General features: G+C 46.8%; 1 protein-coding gene across 2 annotated transcripts in view; it reads left to right on the forward strand.

Moving 5' to 3' along the window:
* Nucleotides 1-20,084, forward strand: part of LOC115467070 (cytochrome P450 2K1-like) — a 154,413-nt gene that overhangs the window by 124,794 nt on the left and 9,535 nt on the right. Inside the window, exon 8 of one of the 2 annotated variants that reach the window (XM_030198748.1) lies at nucleotides 1,995-2,136. The exons of the other annotated variant lie outside the window; for it this stretch is intronic. Coding sequence (XP_030054608.1) covers nucleotides 1,995-2,136 — 142 coding nt within the window. The remainder of the gene's footprint in view (nucleotides 1-1,994; nucleotides 2,137-20,084) is intronic. 2 annotated transcript variants of the gene reach the window in all.

Raw genomic sequence — 20,084 nt, forward strand, 5'->3', positions numbered from 1 at the left:
GCATTTGAATTATGGTGCTGGAGATGACTATTATGCATCCCATGGACAGCCAAAATAACAAACCAAGTAGGTCTAGAAAATATCAAACCAAAAATCTCGCTGAAGGCCAAGGTAGCAAAACAGAAGCTCTCCTATTTTGGTTACATGTGAAGCAAGTCCCTTGAAAAAAACATGATGTTTGGATACTATCAAGGAAGATCCTGGAATGAACAAAGCAGAACTGAAAGAAGCTGTGAGAGATCGGAAGACATGGCAAACATTGATCCATAGAGTGACTGAGAGCTGTACTTGACTGATTGGATAAGGAAGGAAGAAAGAGGGGAAAGGAATGAGGCTACCAATTTTTCTGAGAGACCTGCTGGGACAGGAGCAATTATGATCTTTCCTTTCCCCCTCTACCTACAAAGGATTTGCTGGGGTATGAGGTGAGTTCAAGGGAAATATTTTAATTCTAATATTTCAGGGATGTGGGGGGGGGGGGGGGGGGTTAACTCTGACCAGCGGGGGGGGGGGGGGGGGTAATTTTTAATGAATGTGAAGTATATTTCTTTAAGCACTCTGGACTCTTTCTGTAGCTCTCCTGGAGCTTAAACTCACATGTTAGTGGGCTCAAGCTCTTGGGGTAAAGTTAGTAACATACCATTGTTAATATACTATTGTTAACTTTCCATGAATAACATAAAGTTTATTGCAAGAAGCATTATTTATTTTAGATATTAATAAGCTGCTTTGCATGCATTTGTATTCTTTCAAGTTATTATTATTTAACATACTTTGTGGTAAAAATTCTGAGTTAAGCTGTGCTATTGACCACCATTAGGGGTCTTTGATGCCATTTTTAATCCAGGGCACTGCTGGGACAGGAATGGACCATTAGACTACCTGTCTTGGACCATTATACTACCAGGGAGACCCTTGGGTAAGTTCTAGGGGGGGGGGTGGAATATGGGGAGTTGCTTTTGTAAAAACCACTCGGGGCTAGATTGGATTGGATAGAGAAAGTTAGGAGGAACACGATACAGCTTACTCAGTAGTTAACTTGAGCAGTGACTTGATATCAGGCTGCCACTAGTGCAGCTGCATTTAAAGCCTCTTTATTGGCAGTTGTAACACCAGTCACACACAAAAACAAACAAACAAACAAACAAACAAGAAAAAAAGAACAGTAAAATGTCATTCTCAGACCAGGCTCAGTTACAGGCAGGAAAACAAAGGTGGCCACACACACAAAAAAAACAAGAGAAATCTTTAGGCCATAATTTGGGGAACCCTGTAGTAAGGGATTTGGTACCCTGTACTAGCATATCTTTAGATTTTAGGGATGCTGACATTCTTAACAAGTAATTATCAGTTATGATGTGCATTTGTTTGAAACAATATTTGCCAGGTCATTTTATGTTGTTTTTTTATCCAAAACAGGAAAACCCCCCAGAAATGCTATGTTTTTCCTTGTGTCATTTATAGCATGCATTCTTGGGCACATGGCTTCACCATAGTGCATGCTGTTTGAGTAATGCAAAGTAGTATTACGCAATAAGTCACACTATTGTCAACACTGCCCACTCCACCCACCCCAAACTGAAAAAATAAAACAGTTAAACCTGATGAAATGAAAAATCCCATAAATGACATGGGAAACTTGTACTGCACATCCTAATAATCAGTTCTTTCTCCTCAATGTGAGCTTTTGCTTAGTAATGGAAACAAAGAAGAAAAAAAGGGGGGTCCACTCCTTCCACAATAACGCAAGCAAAACAAACACAAGATGGAAGAAAGCCACGTCCAAGTGACCACACAGAAGTAAGAGCTCCAAACAAAGTTTATTGGGTCCCAATAAACTTTGGAGCTCTTACTTCTGTGTTTGGGCTGGTCACTTGGACTTGGCTTTCCTCCACCTTGTGTTTGTTAAGCTTTCGCTTAGCAACACATATAATTATGCTTTACTACTTTTCCTCATATTTAATTTTCTCTTTTCTTTTTATTTTGTCATTTAGGGAACCTTTATCATTCCATTATTGACATCTGTGCTCAGAGACAAAACATATTTTGAGAATCCAGAAGAGTTCAATCCTCAGCATTTTCTGGACTCAGACGGAAAGTTTGTAAAAAAAGACGCATTTATGCCTTTTTCAGCTGGTAAATTACATTTCTTAGTGTATATTACAATCTCTGTTGAAGAAGCCCTATTGGCGATTTATACACTTAAATAACAGTATTTACATATACATGACACATTCACATGTAAATCTAGTTTTAGAAAACTGGTATTTACACATATAAATCTGCACTATGTGTATATTGCAAGAGTCTGCGGTTTGGGCTGGGCTTGGGCAGAACCAGAATCTGCACATGTATCCTCATTTCAGAAAGGGAATGTGCATGTACCTGTATGTCCTGCTATTTCAACATTGGGATTTACAGCTGCTCCTTTGCACATATGTTTTTAAAGAACTGCTTGTCTGGGCCAGCCCTTTACAGAAGGGATTAAGAGAGCTCTTCCCTTAATTCTCAGTTGCTTATTTCTCCTTCCAAACGAAAATGAATAAGCATTTCAGCCTTTGTTGTTAATTTGTAGCATGTGTACATGTAGATTTGCAAAATGGCCATTCTAAACATGGAACCTGTACATGTACATTGTGAAGGAACACTATGTTTGTATAGCTTATATGTCTAAATTGCAGGCTGCCTCTGTTCAATTTTTCAACATTTGTCTTTATAAAATGGCTACTCCTGCTGCATATGCGCACAGATACATGGGTACTCCTGCATGTATTTTCAAAAAGGCTCTACATGGACAAATCCCTTTATAAAATACTACCAGAATTATACATATACTGATCTGGGCATCTCAATTCTGATTTCCATTTAGGTTATCAATAGAAATCAAACAAAATAAAACATAGAAAAGAAAATAAGATGATACCTTTTTTATTGGACATAACTTAATACATTTCTTGATTAGCTTTTGAAGGTTGCCCTTCTTCGTCAGATCGGAAATAAGCAAATGTGCTAGCTGACAGTGTATATAAGTGAAAACATTCAAGCATTACTATGACAATCTGACAGGGTGGGAGGATGGGGGTGGGTCGGAGGTATGCATGGGGACATCAAAGCATATCATTGATATTCTAACAGGATGGGTGTGGATAGGTGATTTCCATTTAAAACTGGGCTTCACATGTACTGTTTAATTTAGTCACTTTCTTTTTCCTAAGTTTTTCCTTTATTTTTCTCCATGTCATTTCCTGCTGTTCCTCTTTCCCTAAAATGTATGGCCCAACAGTGGGCTGTGGGAGATACTTTCTTCAAGATGTACTCTTAGCATCATCCATTAGGTAGCAATGACCACTGCAGTAAAGTCAGCACTTTCTTTCCCTCACTGGGCCTGAATATACCACCTTAATAGTGTACCCAAGCCTGACCAGCACTAAGGAGCTGCACAGTTCATCGCTATAGCCTGAGCCACAGAACAGAACCCACATTTTCTTTTTCTATTTTACTAAGGAAAATTGCATTCAAGTGGTGATATTTCATTTGCAGGTTAATAGCAATAGCACTAGCAAGGCTATTTTGCAATCTAGTTTATTGGACATTTATATATAGAGAGATGTTTTCCAAGGTTTAGTTTAGTTGGTAAACAGAAGCTGAGAAAACCTCCACCTGACATCTTTCTGTTAATTTAAATACATAATTATGTTTTATTTGTTGATTTTAGCAGATCCTAAGAAAACTGTAAATATAGCATGGGAAAAGTTTGCAAGAAAGAAAGGAGAGGCAAATCCCACTGCACATCAAGGGGGCACTTCTATACTGCATAACTCTGTCAAAACTTGACCAATTTCAATAAAATGTGGGATATATCTGTCTTGTCCACAAGGATGGTGAGCCTTTAGGTCCCGTAAGGCCCCGAAGGACCTCAAAGGACAGCCGTGCAACCCCAAGTCTTCACCCGCGGCGACCGCCGTTCACCAAGGGTTGAGCCCCCAGCTGCAGGCAGTCAACGGGACTTCAGGAACTGCGGGGTTGACGGACGGACCTGGACTGGAACCGGGAGAGAAGCGGGCAGAAGGAATAGAGATGTGCACAAACTGGCAGCAGATCAGGGCAGGCAGCCAACAGCATAGTCAGAGTCAGGCAAGCGGTCAAGGCAGGCGGCTAGTAGAGTAGTCGAAGTCAGACCAGAGGTCAAGACAGGCAGCTAGCAGAGTAAACCAGGAAACAGTCCAAAAGTCCAAAAACAGCAACACTAGGAAATCAACGGAAACACAGGAACCACGGAGACTGGCCTCGGGTAACAGAACCTGAAGCAATATCCCAACTCAGGCTTACTCCTTAAATACTGTTCGGCAGTCAACCGCCCAGCCCCCGTAGACAAAGCCGGCCAATCAGAACTTGGTTATCGACGGAACCCCTCTGATTGGCTCTGACAGATCTCCCAGGTGGATCTATCGTGCTGGCCTTCCAGTCTAACGCCTCTGAGGCGGAGCTTTGGGATTCCGCGCCCGAGAATGAAGAAGACGCCGGCCATCGCGTCTCGGCGCCATCTCCCTTACTGACGCGAACACAGCCCCCGTAGCCGGTGATCGAGAGACCGGCAGCCGCGATCGCTGGCCTCCGGCCTCGGCCCCGGACTGGGCGGCCATCACCACGGTAAGCCCTGGCTCCCCTCCGTGGCCTCAGGAAAGCCGGCCTATGTCGGGGTGGACGCCGGCTCCTGCTTCCCGCGGAGGAGCAGCCGGAGGGAGCGACGGATGTGACAGTATCCCCCCCAAATGCCCCTCTCCTCCTGGGTCCAGGTTTTTGAGGATACCGATCATGGAAGGCTCGTACCAACTCCAGAGCATGTACATTGGTAGCCGGCTCCCAGGAATTATCTTCGGGGCCGAAATGCTTCCATGATAACAAGTAGAGCAGCTTCCCCCGGCGCCTCTTGGAGTCTATGATTTCTTCCACCTCATACTCGGGATCGGGGTCAGCCTCTGGAACAATTGATTCTTTATTCTGTGGATGCCATTTAGACCCCTGAAATATCTTCAGTAGGGAAACATGGAAGGCGTTATGGATCCGCCAAGTACTGGGTAGCCGCAGGCAATATGTCACTGCTCCGATCCGAGACTGGATAACAAACGGCCCGATGAATCGTGGCCCCAGCCTCCGAGAGGATACCCGGAGCCTCAGGTATTTGGTACTCAGCCATACCTTTTGCCCTGGCTGCAAAACCAGGGCGGGGCGCCGGTGTCGGTCAGCAAACGATTTATACCTGGCGGCTGCTTTCTGTAACTGCTCTCGGGCCATATTCCAGACCTCCCACAGGTCAGCCAGGGTTTGAGTAACCATGGGCGTAGATGAGTCAGAGGGGATTGGTGAAGGAAGCCGCGGATGTTGTCCATACACCATGAAGAATGGAGATTGCCCAGAGGCAGAGTGTTCGCTGTGGTTATAGGCGAACTCGGCCCACGGAAGAAGGGATGCCCAGTTGTCTTGCCGCTTATTGACAAAAGCCCGCAAGAACCCCTTCAACGTCTGGTTTATCCTTTCAACCATCCAGTTGGTCTGCGGATGGTATGCAGAGGAGAAATGGGTAGCAACATCCAAAGCAGCACACAGGGCCCTCCAGAATCGTGAAGTGAATCGTGAAGTGAACTGGGCTCCGCGGTCACTGATGATCCTAACTGGTAACCCATGGAGCCAGAAGATATGTTGGATAAACTGTTGGGCTAACAGTGCTGCCATTGGGAGACCCGGCAGGGGAACAAAGTGTGCCATACGGGAGAACCGGTCTACCATCACCCAGATTACTGTGTGTCCCTGGGAGCGGGGAAGGTCCGTGATGAAATCCATAGACAATTCCTCCCAGGGTGCTGCAGGAATGGGCAAGGGCTGCAGGTCTCTCCAGGGGCGCCCCACCACTGGCTTGGTCCGGGCACAGGTCGGGCAGGTCGTGACAAACTGAAGAATATCTTGTTTCATACGAGGCCATTGGTACTGTCGAGAAATCAGACGGAGGGTCTTTTGGAAGCCAAAGTGTCCGGCCCATACAGACGAATGTCCCCATCGCATTACTTTTTCCCGGTTCTGAGGAGGCACCAGTTTCCGCATCGGGGTGACCCCTCCCGGGGCCGCACAGAGGCAGGCCGGATCCAACATAGGATGAGGCTCTTCAATGTCCTCTGGAGCCTCGAAGGCTCGGGAGAGGGAGTCCGCAGGGGTATTCTGTGCAGCTGACCGGAACACGAGTTGAAACCGGAACCTGGCGAAAAACAGCGACCAGCGGGCTTGCCGCGGATTCAGCCTTTGGGCCTCCTGCAGATACAAAAGATTTTTGTGGTCCGTAATCACTGTAAATCGGTGCTCTGTCCCCTCCAGCAGATGTCTCCATTCTTGCAGAGCTAACTTCAGGGCTAGCAATTCTCTGTCCCCACAGTATAATTGCGTTCCGCAGGGGAGAACCTCTGAGAGAAAAAGAAGCAAGGTTGACGCCGGCCCTTGGCGTTAACTTGAGAGAGGACTGCCCCAGCGCCCAAAGCTGAGGCGTCTACCTCTACCACAAAAGGCTTGTTAGAATCAGGAGCCTGAAGGATGGGAGCGGATTCGAAGGCTTTCTTCAAGTGACTAAATGCCGCTTGCGCCTCGGCTGGCCAGTTCCGAACATTCACATGCTTCTTAGTGAGCGCTGTCAGAGGAGCTGTCAATTGCGAATAATGAGGAATAAATTGACGATAGTAATTCGCGAACCCCAGGAACTGCTGCAGCACCTTCAGGCCTTGGGGTTGAGGCCACTCCCGGATAGCGCGAAGTTTGTCTGGATCCATTCGCAGACCCCCGGGTAAAAGAATATGCCCCAGAAATGGCAGAGTCCGCTGATGGAATGAGCATTTGCTGAGTTTGGCAAATACGCGATATTGCCGTAGGCGCTGAAGAACAGTCTGAATGTGGGCCACATGCTCCTGGGGATCCTTGGAGAAGATCAGGATGTCGTCTAGGTATACAATTACCGTTGCGTAAAGCAAGTCTTCAAGAGCGAAGTTTATGAATCTCTGGAACACTGCTGGAGCATTGCACAGGCCGAAAGGCATCACCCGGTATTCGAAGTGCCCCTCATGCGTATTAAGTGCAGTTTTCTATTCGTCCCCCTGCCGGATACGGAACAAGTTGTATGCTCCACGGAGGCCTAATTTAGTGAAGATCTGGGCCCCCTGCAGCCGATCGAACAACTCCGGGATAAGAGGCAGGGGGTATCGGTCCTTAATGGTGATGGCATTTAGGCCCCGGTAGTCGATGCAGGGCCTCAAGGAGCCATTTTTTTCGGTCACGAAGAAGAATCCTGCCCCGGCAGGGGACGTGGAGGGACGAATGAACCCCTTCTGGAGATTCTCCCGGATATAGACTTGCATGACCTTCGTTTCTTCTCGGGACAAGGTATAGAGACGGCCCCGCGGTGGCATTTTATCAGCCATCAGATTAATAGCACAATCAAAGGACCGATGTGGGGGTAGGACATCCGCTTCTACGGGACTAAACACATCAGCAAACTCCCGGTACTCCTCTGGTAGAGTAGCTTGACAGACTGACACAGTTCTAGGAGTGGCTACTACCGCGGGACAACTGGATTCCCGGCCCTTCAAACAGGTCTCAGTACAGGCGCTTCCCCAGGCCTGAATCCTTACTAAAGTCCAGTCTATAACAGGAGTATGATGCCGTAACCAGGGCAGGCCCAGAACCACGGGATGAATGGTGCGGGGTAAAATCAGAAATTGAGCGTCCTCCTGGTGGTCTTCCCCCACCTGGAGCCCCAAAAATGGAGTCACCTCAGTGATAGGCTGGGATAATGCTGTTCCCTGGATGGATGCCACTTGCAAAGCGGGTCGATAAGGCAGAGTAGGCCATCCCATTTGACGCAGGAGTTCCTGACAAATTGAATTCCCCCCGGCCCCGGAGTCCAAAAGGGCTCGGGTGTGAACCATCGTCTCCTGCCACCGCAGGGTCACCGGGAGAGTTATCAGATGGTCTGGTAAGGGATTCGAGTGCCCCAAGACTCCTCCCCTCAGGGCGCCTTGGGAACGGCGTTTCCCGGCCATACGGGGCAGCTGCGGATGAAATGACCGGCCTCGCCGCAATACAGGCACAGGCCGCCCCGAAGGCGTTGAGTCCTTTCCGACGGGGTTAACCGTTGACGGCCGATGACCATAGGTTCTTCAGAGGTCGCTCGGGGTTCATTGGAGGCCTGTCGGGGAAAAGGTATCCGACTAGACCGGGACCCACCTCCAGAACCCCTCCGTCGGTCCGCACGGGCTCTGGCCCTTTCCTGGAAACGAGTATCCACCCAGACACAGAGCGAGATCAAGGCGTCCAACTGCCCCGGAACCTCCTGGCCCGCCAGCTCATCCTTGATCCGATCCTGAAGCCCCTCCAGGAAGATCGCGGAGGGACTCCTGATTCCAGCGCAGTTCAGTCGCCAGAGTCCGGAACCGGATAGCATAGTCGGCCATGGTCCCTTCGCCCTGTTGGATCCACAGCAGCTCAGAAGCGGTGGAAGACGGCCTTCCTGGAAGGTCAAACACCATGCGAAATTGGCGTTGGAACTCCGCGTAGTTGTCCAAGAGCGGATCTTGTTGTTCACATAGCGGGGACGCCCAGGCTAGGGCCCGTCCCATAAGCAAGGAAATAACATAGGCCACTCTTATCTGGTCTGAGGCAAACGCTTCTGGTTGCATCTTGAAGTATAAGTTGCACTGGTTGAGGAACCCCCGGCAGCTTCCGGGGACACCATCAACCCGAGTAGGCTCAGGGAAACAAGGTCCCGGCAAGGACCCTCCCGGACGGGGAGCTGCTGTGGCGACCTGGTGCGCCGCAGCGGCCTGGTTCTGCACCTGGACCGTGGTTAGCTGAGAGCAGACATTCTGCAAGGCCCCCGAAAGGGCATTCAACTGCTCCTGCTGCTGCTGGAGAATCTTAGCCAGGTCCCATAGGTCGGGTTGCGTAGGCGAGCTCATGGCTTCAGGTTCCTGTCTTGTCCACAAGGATGGTGAGCCCTTAGGTCCCTTAAGGCCTCGAAGGACCTCAAAGGACAGCCGTGCAACCCCAAGTCTTCACCCGCAGCGACCGCCGTTCACCAAGGGTTGAGCCCCCAGCTGCAGGCGGTCAACGGGACTTCAGGAACCGCGGGGTTGATGGACGGACCTGGACTGGAACTGGGAGAGAAGCGGGCAGAAGGAATAGAGATGTCCACAAACTGGCAGCAGATCAGGGCAGGCAGCCAACAGCATAGTCAGAGTCAGGCAAGCGGTCAAGGCAGGCGGCTAGTAGAGTAGTCGAAGTCAGACCAGAGGTCAAGACAGGCAGCTAGCAGAATAAACCAGGAAACAGTCCAAAAGTCCAAAAACAGCAACACTAGGAAATCAACGGAAACACAGGAACCACGGAGACTGGCTTCGGGTAACAGAACCTGAAGCAATATCCCAACTCAGGCTCACTCCTTAAATACTGTTCGGCAGTCAGCCGCCCAGCCCCCGTAGACAAAGCCGGCCAATCAGAACTTGGTTATCGACGGAACCCCTCTGATTGGCTCTGACCGATCTCCCAGGCGGATCTATCGTGCTGGCCTTCCAGTCTAACTCCTCTGAGGTGGAGCTTTGGGATTCCGTGCCCGAGAATGAAGAAGACGCCGGCCATCACGTCTCGGCACCATCTCCCTTACTGACGCGAACACAGCCCCCGTAGCCGGCGATCGAGAGACTGGCAGCCGCGATCGCCGGCCTCCGGCCTTGGCCCCAGACTGGGCGGCCATCACCACGGTAAGCCCTGGCTCCCCTCCGTGGCCTCAGGAAAGCCGGCCTATGTCGGGGTGGACGCCGACTCCTGCTTCCCGTGGAGGAGCAGCCGGAGGGAGCGACGGATGTGACAATATCATCCCGAATAAATTTGCAATAAGCCTGCAGAAAATGTACAAAATAGCCCCCATTGGCTCACACACATGCTTGGAGTCATTTTTTCCACTGATCAACTGCAACATCAATCACCCTGACTCAAGTCGGCCCATACCTTAGTCAAGCGCTACTTGAAGTCATCAGTATCATGAATTGACCTTTTATAAACACGCTGATGCCTAAGACCTCAAATTCTGTAATCAATAGAGTTGAGGTCTGGACTTTTAGGGGGCCACAAGTACAGTGAAATGAAATCTGGAGTTTTTCTCTGCAGCAGCTGGATGGTTTCACAAGCAAGAAGAGCAGGTGCACTGTCTTGCTGAAACATGTAAATGTTGCCAGTGATATGCCAAATGGCCAGTAGCAGTTGCTGTGATAGTAAAACATCATGATAGTATTCACAATTAATCTTTGCACTTGGGTCAACAAAGAAAGCTATAAGCATCCCATTTTAGACACTCCAATGGAGACCATGACTGATTTGCTGAATGTCTAGAGGGTACTCAGAAGACAATTGGCAGACAACATTGTACTTCTTCATTACAGTCTGTACATAAAGTTGGTTATTTTGGGTATTGATAGGTGGATCAAGCATGAAAAGTTTCTCATCTATAAAACAAATGAAGTTGACGGCATGTGAGGGGAACGTGCAAAGAATCTGCTTGAACTGTGTCATACGAGCAATGCAATTGTTCTCAGTTAGCTGTGCACTTGCCTCTGCTTAAGACACCAAAGATCAAGATCACTGTGGATGACTTGAAACACCATTGACTGAGAAATGTCAGTTGCTCGACTAATTTGATGAATGGACTTGTGAGGTTTAGGTGCATCCTCTTGATCCTTCAACTGTGAAGATGTTTTTATCAGTGCATACTGAACAGGACCTATCGTTTCCTACCTTGCGGTTAGTTGAGCCCATTTCTCACAATTTCTTCAACACATATGCTATGCTTACCCTCTTCCACTTCGTTTCTGGAAACTCTTGCACCAGTCTATGAAAATCATAACCTTTTCCAGATACATATTTTTAATAAGGATCAGGTCCTTCTAACTGAAAACCATGGTAAATGTTTATGTTTAAAGCAAAATGGCATATGTGCATTTCATGCTGATAATTGTGATGTCATTTATAGAGGTGCTCATTGTGAGTGAAGGCTTATTCAGGAAGATATATCCCAAATTTTATTGAAGTTGGTCAAGTTTTGACAGTTATGCAGAAAACAATCTTTGCATTTTTAAAATACTGTGTATAGCTTAAGTGCTAGTGTTTTCATGTGCATTATGTGCATAAATATTTAGAATACTAGCATTTACATTTGTATGTGCACACATACCTGTATCGATGCCAGTGTGCTACCTAAGTGATATTCTGCAAATATAGGGACAGCGCATAGGTGAGACATAGGAAGGGTGACCTCTTACATAAGCATCAGGGACTCATATTCCTGAGTCAGTACCCTTGAAAAAGATGGATAACAAGCAGCTTAACCAGGACTGGGTCAAAATGGAGAAGGAAACAACAAAACATACAAGTAAAACTTGCAATTATAAATAGAAAAAAGCAGACAAACAAAGAACCTCCCAAAAGGTGGAAAGCTTAAGACTTACCCCCAAGGGGCATAATTATTGTTTTGATATTGGCTATAACAGCATAGGGTTTAAAAATTGTGTTTTCTGGTGGACCTTTGTTCATATGACCAAAAGGGACATCATCTAAAAATAAGATGGAGAGAGAGAGAGATTTCAGTGAAGTTTGAACTTAGGTCAGCTAAATATAAGATTTTTTTTAAAGTTTTTTTTGTTTTGACAGAGTGCTATGAAGTTATTGGTTACTTGTATTTGACCTACTCTGACCAGAAGGGGTCAATGGTGATTACTGATATTATTCCCACAGAGGAACCTGGAGACAGATGACACTATTGCTGGCAGCTCTCCTGTTGAATATTAATGCATAGCTACTGTGTTATATTGTACCACAGAAAAGTGGTACATCAAATCCCATTACCCTTACCTCCTCCTTACCCTTACATGCCCAGGCTGATAGCATAGAAAGGCCTGCACTTTCTGCCCAGGCATGTAATAAGGGGAGTAAGGGGAGGTGATCCCCCATACCCTCCGGTGGTCAACTGGTCAGTTGGGGCAATTTTTGAGGCTTGGTCCTAAAAATAAATGGACCAAGTAAAGCCGGCCAAATACTCGTCAGAGCCGGACTTCTTTTTTCCATTATCTGCCGAAGCCAGCCATCTCGTAACCACGCCCCCGTCCCGCCTTTGTACCCTGCTGACACGCCCCCTTTAACTTTGGCCAGCCCTGCGACGGAAAGCAGTTGAAGTCGGCCAAAATCGGCTTTCGATTATACCAATTTGGCCGGGTTTAGGAGAAGGCCGATTTGTGTCGGAAGATGGCCGGCCTTCTCCTTTGAAAATAAACAGGACTGGCTCCCAATCAAAGCAGAATAACATTCAAACTATGTACATTTGTTTTCAAAATGTTATATGGCTTAGCCCCTGGTTATATGCAACCTTTAATTGATCTCCCCCTTTGCATCGCTCTCCCTGGTTCAAGAGATTAACAAACCCTCCACTATCCCCTTTGTGAACTACAAGTCAATCAACATGTCAGGATTCTCTTACCTCTGTACCAAATGGTGGAATTCCCGCCCGAAAGTCATCAGATGGGAATCTAAACAATTTCTCACAAATGATCATAATTAATTTAATCCCTAATTGTACAATTATTTAATTTCTCAGTTCCATTATAATTGTTATTCCTTGAGAAGAACGGTAAAAAAAAAACTTAGGGGGGCAACTGAGAGAGTAAAAACTGTACAACAGGCGTGGATGCTGTTCAAAAATACCATCCTGGAGGCCCAGGCCATACATATTCCGCGAATTAGAAAAGAAAGACGGAAGTCCAAAAGACACCCGGCCTGGTTGAAAAGTGAGGTGAAGGAAGCTATTAGGGCTAAAAGAAACGCCTTCAGAAAATGGAAGAAGGAACCGTCTGAAAATAACAAGAAACAGCATAAGGAGTGTCAAAGCAAATGCAAGGCGCAGATTAAGAAGGCCAAGAGGGAGTATGAAAAAAAGATAGCATTAGAGGCAAAAAAACATAGTAAAAATTTTTTTCGGTATATTAAAAGCAGGAAGCCGGCAAAAGAATCGGTTGGGCCGCTGGATGACCGAGGGGTAAAAGGGGCGATCAAGGAAGACAAAGACGTAGCGGAGAGACTGAATGAATTCTTTGCTTCGGTCTTCACCGAGAAAGATTTGGGTGGGATACCGGTGTCGGAAATGGTATTTCAAGCGGACGAGTCGGAGAAACTTACTGACTTCACGGTAAACCTAGAGGACGTAATGGGGCAGTTCGGCAAACTGAAGAGTAGCAAATCTCCTGGACCGGATGGTATTCATCCTAGAGTACTGATAGAACTGAAAAACGAGCTTGCGGAGCTACTGCTAGTGATATGCAACTTATCCTTAAAATCGAGCATGGTACCGGAAGATTGGAGGGTGGCCAATGTAACGCCCATTTTTAAAAAAGGCTCCAGGGGAGATCTGGGAAATTATAGACCGGTGAGTCTGACGTCGGTGCCGGGGAAAATGGTAGAGGCTATTATCAAAAACAAAATTACAGAGCACATCCGAGGACATGGATTACTGAGACCAAGTCAGCATGGCTTTTGTGTGGGGAAATCTTGCCTGACCAATTTACTTCAATTCTTTGAAGGAGTGAACAAACATGTGGACAAAGGGGAGTCGGTTGATATTGTGTATCTGGATTTTCAAAAGGCGTTTGACAAGGTACCTCATGAAAGGCTACAGAGGAAATTGGAGGGTCATGGGATAGGAGGAAATGTCCTAATGTGGATTAAAAACTGGTTGAAGGATAGGAAACAGAGAGTGGGGTTAAATGGGCAGTATTCACAATGGAGAAGGGTAGTTAGTGGAGTTCCTCAGGGGTCCGTGCTAGGACCGCTGCTTTTTAATATATTTATAAATGATTTAGAGATGGGAGTAACTAGCGAGGTAATTAAATTTGCTGATGACACAAAGTTATTCAAAGTCGTTAAATCGCGACAGGATTGTGAAAAATTACAAGAGGACCTTACGAGACTGGGAGACTGGGCGGCTAAATGGCAGATGATGTTTAATGTGAGCAAGTGCAAGGTGATGCATGTGGGAAAAAAGAACCCGAATTATAGCTACGTCATGCAAGGTTCCACGTTAGGAGTTACGGACCAAGAAAGGGATCTGGGTGTCGTTGTCGATAACACACTGAAACCTTTTGCTCAGTGTGCTGCTGCGGCTAAGAAAGCGAATAGAATGTTGGGTATTATCAGGAAAGGTATGGAAAACAGGTGTGAGGATGTTATAATGCCGTTGTATCGCTCCATGGTGCGACCGCACCTTGAGTATTGTGTTCAATTCTGGTCGCCGCATCTCAAGAAAGATATAGTAGAATTGGAAAAGGTGCAGCGAAGGGCGACTAAAATGATAGCGGGGAAGGGACGACTTCCCTATGAAGAAAGACTAAGGAGGCTAGGGCTATACAGCTTGGAGAAGAGACGGCTGAGGGGAGACATGATAGAGGTATATAAAATAATGAGTGGAGTGGAACAGGTGGATGTGAAGCGTCTGTTCACGCTTTCCAAAAATACTAGGACTAGGGGGCATGCGATGAAACTACAGTGTAGTAAATTTAAAACAAATCGGAGAAAATATTTCTTCACCCAACGTGTAATTAAACTCTGGAATTCGTTGCCAGAGAAAGTGGTGAAGGCGGTTAGCTTAGCAGAGTTTAAAAAGGGGTTGGACGGTTTCCTAAAGGACAAGTCCATAAACCGCTACTAAACGGACTTGGAAAACTCCAAAATTCCAGGAATAACATGTATAGAATGTTTGTACGTTTGGGAAGCTTGCCAGGTGCCCTTGGCCTGGACTGGCCGCTGTCGTGGACAGGAAGCTGGGCTCGATGGACCCTTGGTCTTTTCCCAGTATGGCATTACTTATGTACTTATGGATGACAATAAATTACTTCTTGCATCTATCATTTGTTTCCATATCACATATTGTAATTTATTTATTTTATTTTTGTTACATTTGTACCCCACACTTTTTCCCACTCATGGCAGGCTCAATGTGGCAGGCAATGGAGGATTAAGTGACTTGCCCAGAGTCACAAGGAGCTGCCTATGCTGGGAATCGAACTCAGTTCCTCAGGACCAAAGTCCACCACCCTAACCACCAGGCCACTCCTCAATTTCGCAATCCTCATTTATTTTATTACTTTTTTTGAACTGTTATTCAGAATAAATTGTTAGCCACATTGAACCTGATTTATTGGGATAATGTGGGATATAAATTAAATAAATAAATAAAGTAGAAACAGTGTTATGCCACAACAGATATACTTTTAAATCATTTTGATATCAGCAATGTCCTTGATGGCTTGATATCATCGTAATATGTAATTGGTCTGTGCCCTTTTGTTGTGGCTAAACAAACCACAAGAATGTCTTTTGATGCTGCTCTGGGGTTTTCCCAGCACTCTAGGGCTTCAGACTTCCTAGGTTGATATCCAAGGTTGCCCATATTCCTTATGTTTGCATAAGCTGGATTGTCACAAGGTCACAGACTTTTTCCTTCAGAAAAGTCTGTAAGGAAAAAAGTTTTTTTTGTTGTTTTTTTTTAACCTTGAGCACTACACTTTAGCAGTATAGGATATACTACAAGTCTGGTATAATCAAGCTCCCCAAAACACTGGTTGTAAAGCTTAGAAGACCCCCACATTTTTTTCAATCAATGCTTCATCATGTAAAGTCCAAAACATCAAGAAATGTAAAAAAAAAAATGTACACATTTAGCTGCAAAAGCAGCTCTTCATGAGGATATCAACTTTGGATCTTCAAGTTATATCCTGTTAGGGGTCTCCATTTCACTAACTTGCTGCCTCAGGGGAATTAGCATTCCAAACACTTCTGCAGAAGCTCTAAAGTTGATATCCTCATAAACAGCTACTATTGAAGCTAAGTAGATAGATCAGTGGCGTAGCCAGACAGCCAATTTTGGATGGGCCTGAGCCCAAAGTGGGTGGGCACAATTTTTTCTCTGCCCTGCCCTACCGCAAAATATAAATACATTAGCTAATAAGGATCCTCAAGCTCTATCAGCTGAAGACTTTCTGTCAAGGTGGCCAGAACTCCCTTTTACCAAACCTGGCAGGCAGCAGCAACATCAGTAAGCCACTGATGCCAGCACCCTATGCGTGCTTAGCTGTCGGTGACTCAAGCATGCTGTCACCGACTGCAGAGCTTGGTAGAAGGAAGTTCTGGCCGTCTTTGGAGGAAGTCCTCAGCTGGGGAGGCTTAGGATCCCTACCAGCTATACAGCAAGGGTCAGAACTGGTGTTAGACATGCTAGGGCCCCCTCACTGATCCCCTCTCCTCCCTGCCCTCCGATTTCCCAACCTGCCATTACTGTCACACCAACAGACCCTCACCAAATACAGAACAAGGGATCACGTATCAGAAATAACAATATTTAGACAAAAATTGAACTCTGAACCCCCAAAAGTTAAACTTAGCTTGTACTTCAACACTGGAGAAATAAAAACAGAAATGCCTTTCCTTTCTCCTGAACACGATACAAACACATTTGCTATGTAGATTTCCCAAAGCCAACATATTCCAGTTAAAACATTCAAAATACATTGCTTTTTTCTACCTTTGTGGTCTGGACATTGTATTTTTCCATCATTTTGGTTGCAGTTTCTTTTCTGCTTTCCTGTCTGTCGTCTTCTAATTCTCTTTCGAGCGGCTGCTGTCCATTTGTCTTCTTTTACTTTCACTACACCTGCTTCTGACATATTGACTTCTTATTTTTAGCTCTTTCCTCTCTTTTTTCTTCTTTCTGCCTTGCTGTCAACTCAAATTTCACTCTCTCACTGTTCTCCTCCTTTTTTAGTTTACAGCTACCTATCAGATTTTCATCTTTTTTCTCTCACCCACTAGCTTTTCCATTTCCCCATCTCACTCCTTCCTCAGCCCTCCATTCCCTTTCATTACCATATTTCTATCCTCTGTAATCACTATCTTTTTATTTATTTCCTTGTCACCCTCTTCCTCTCCCTCCTGGCCTCTCCCACATGGTTCCGCCATCTTCCTTCCCTCCACCCTTCTAGCCCAGCATCTGCTCCCTCTTTCTCCCCACCCCACTCTTGCAGCCTTATATCTCTCTGCCCCTGCCCCTGCCCCTGCCCCGTCCCCTGCCCTCTCCCTCATGTTCCAACATTTCTCCCTCTCTCTTCCCTCACTCCCACTGCCCGGCACCTCTCTATCACCCTTCTGCTCCTGAATCCAACATCTCCTCCTTTCTCCCCTCTCCAGCTCCTGTGTTTCTCTCTCCCTCTCATTCACCACCAGGTCCAATATATCTCCCTCTCTCCCACTTTCTACCATTTCTCCCTCTCTTGTGCCATCGGTCCAACACTTCTCTTCCTCCCTTCCACTGCCATGCCCAACATTTCTGCCTCTCCCCGTCCCTTGTGCCCCATCCAACATCTCTTCCTGCCCTCCACCATCATGTCCAATTTTTCACCATCTATCTTCTCCTCCTCACCACCCCCTGCCCCAAGTCCAACATTTACCATTTCTCCTTCCCCACTACCCCCCTATGTCCAACATTTCTCCCTCTCTTGTCCCTCTCCCCTCCCAATGCAAGATTTTTTCCTTTCTTACCCCCTCTCTACCCTGTCCCACAATTCTCTCTCTCTCTTTTGCCCCTCTCCACCTCATGCCCCCCCCCCCCATGCAGCACCTATCTTAAGGAGACCTCCCCCAACTCTCGATCTCTTCAATGGGGCACAGCACCACCCTTAGCAGGCTGAGGTCCGATCCTGCTTCTGCCTCCCTCTCTCCCACAGCGCTTCTCAGATGCTGCCTACCTACCGCCGCCACGATCTAGCATCTTCCTCCCGTCTCAGCACTCAGTGTCTCCTCTGCCGTGCGCCTGCGTCCTGCCCCAGCAGAAACAGGAAGTTGTAATAATGGGGGCGGGACGCGGCAGAGGAGACGCTTCCAGGTTAGAACGAAGCAGGAGGCAGCATGAATTGCTACCGCTGCTCTGCTGCTGCAGTGCTGAGACGGGAGGAAGATGCTAGATCGTGGCGGCGGTAGGTAGGCAGCGTCTGAGAAGCGCTGTGGGAGTGAGGGAGGCAGAAGCAGGATCGAACCTCAGCCTGCTCCCTCCGCTGCCGAAATTGAAGCTCTCCACTGCTGGGTGGGCCTAAACCCCAACTGGGTGGGCCTAGGCCCACCCAGGCCCACCCGTGGCTACGCCCCTGAGATAGATAGATAGATAGATAGATAGATAGATAGATTTAGCACTTCTTGATATGTAAGGTGGGATCTCCAAAGTTTTACAGATATGTTGCAGTGACCTTATCTGATGCTGCTTTCAAATATCTATCTTATCTTGTAACCAGGTACCTCTCTAAGTGCAGCCAAGGATAGAACAATCTCCTCCAGCCACAGGCTCCCGGTACCAGTCAAGAAATAAATGTCCACCAGCAACTTCAATCTTAAGGACTTTATTACATGCAGGTTTCTAGTAGACCTGATACATAGTTCCAACAGCAGCATTCACCTTCAATCTTAAGTACATATAAGCCACCTACTACTACTACTACTACTACTATTTAGCATTTCTATAGCGCGACAAGGCGTACGCAGCGCTGCACAAACATAGAAGAAAGACAGTCCCTGCTCAAAGAGCTTACAATCTAACCTGAAAGTGTGTGGCAAATAGTCCCCTTTAAGCAGTAGGCTATCAGCACATACCAGGATTCAATACAGGCTCACAGTCAGCTCCAGGCTGGGCTCTTTAGCCGGTGCACAATAAGCAGTAGTTCAATTCCCAAATAGAAGCAGTTCTTTCAGTTCATCATTACAGTTAAATCACAAAGCAGCAGTTTCTACTTTCTACTCTCTTTACTTTCAGAAGAGTTCAATACTTTAGGGACTTCTCATACCCAAGGGATTTCACCCTGCGTCAGCTTCACTGGTAAATTCAATACTTTAGGGACCTCCCTTACTCAAGGATTTTCAGCCTGCCAATACCTTTTGGACTGCCTCACACCCAAGGGATTTCAGCCTGATTCAGTACTTTAAGGACCTCTCTTACCCAAGGGTTTTCAGCCTGCAACTGCTTCTCTCTCCCCTGGGACTCCTTCCCACCTGCCTAATCAATCCCTGGCTTCTGCTCTCACAACCAATCATTCTCCTTCCATTAGCTTCCCCCACACCCATACCAGCTGAGTTAAGCATTAGACTAATGATGAGCTCCTGCACACAGGATTTCCTATCTCTCTTTCCCCCTAGTGGCAGCCAATCTACACATCCTGCCAGCTTACACCCATGTCTTCCCCTATTGCAGCTAGGAGTCCAGTCCGGGTTCCTCATCTCACCCCTTGGCTCCTTGCCTGCAATGCCTTCTGGGACTTGTATTTCAAACTGAAACTGCCTTAACCGAACTATCCTGGATGTGACTTTATCACAATCTATATCTCTTATCTTATCTATCTCTCCTATCTTATCTTATCTATCTCTCCTGTCTTATCTATCCTATCTTATCTATCTAATCTATGAAACAGATCAGCCCAGAACAGACAACTATTAGAGGTCATTGTGGTGATTTTTGACTAAGGTCCTTTTCTCCAAATTTTTATTATTTTGTTGCACCATATGTGAAAGCCATACAACACAGAATATTGAGCAGCTTATTATTGGGCATTATTGATTTCAGTCACCCCAATACTAACTGAATAAATATCAGGTCAGGAAAGGACGGGAAAGGACAGAGATGCTGAAGTCCCATGGGGGGGCTGGAGGGAAGGAAGGAAAGAAAAGAGGTGCTGGAGTTCCATAGGGGGAGGGCTAGAGGGAATGAAGGATGGGAGAGAGGTGCTGGAATCCCATGGGGGAAGATTGAGTTCCATGGGAGGATGGAGGGAGGGAAGGGAGAGATGTGTTGCATCTATGAGGGGGCTGGAGGGAGGGAATGAAGAGAGGTGCTGGACCTGCAGGGGGAAGAGCACAGCATGGAAGGGAAAGTAAAGAGAGATACCAAACCACAGTTATGAAGGAAGAGGGAGTGAAAT

The sequence above is a fragment of the Microcaecilia unicolor genome, chromosome 3 (assembly GCF_901765095.1).
Source record: "Microcaecilia unicolor chromosome 3, aMicUni1.1, whole genome shotgun sequence".
In the NCBI taxonomy this organism is placed as follows: domain Eukaryota; kingdom Metazoa; phylum Chordata; class Amphibia; order Gymnophiona; family Siphonopidae; genus Microcaecilia; species Microcaecilia unicolor.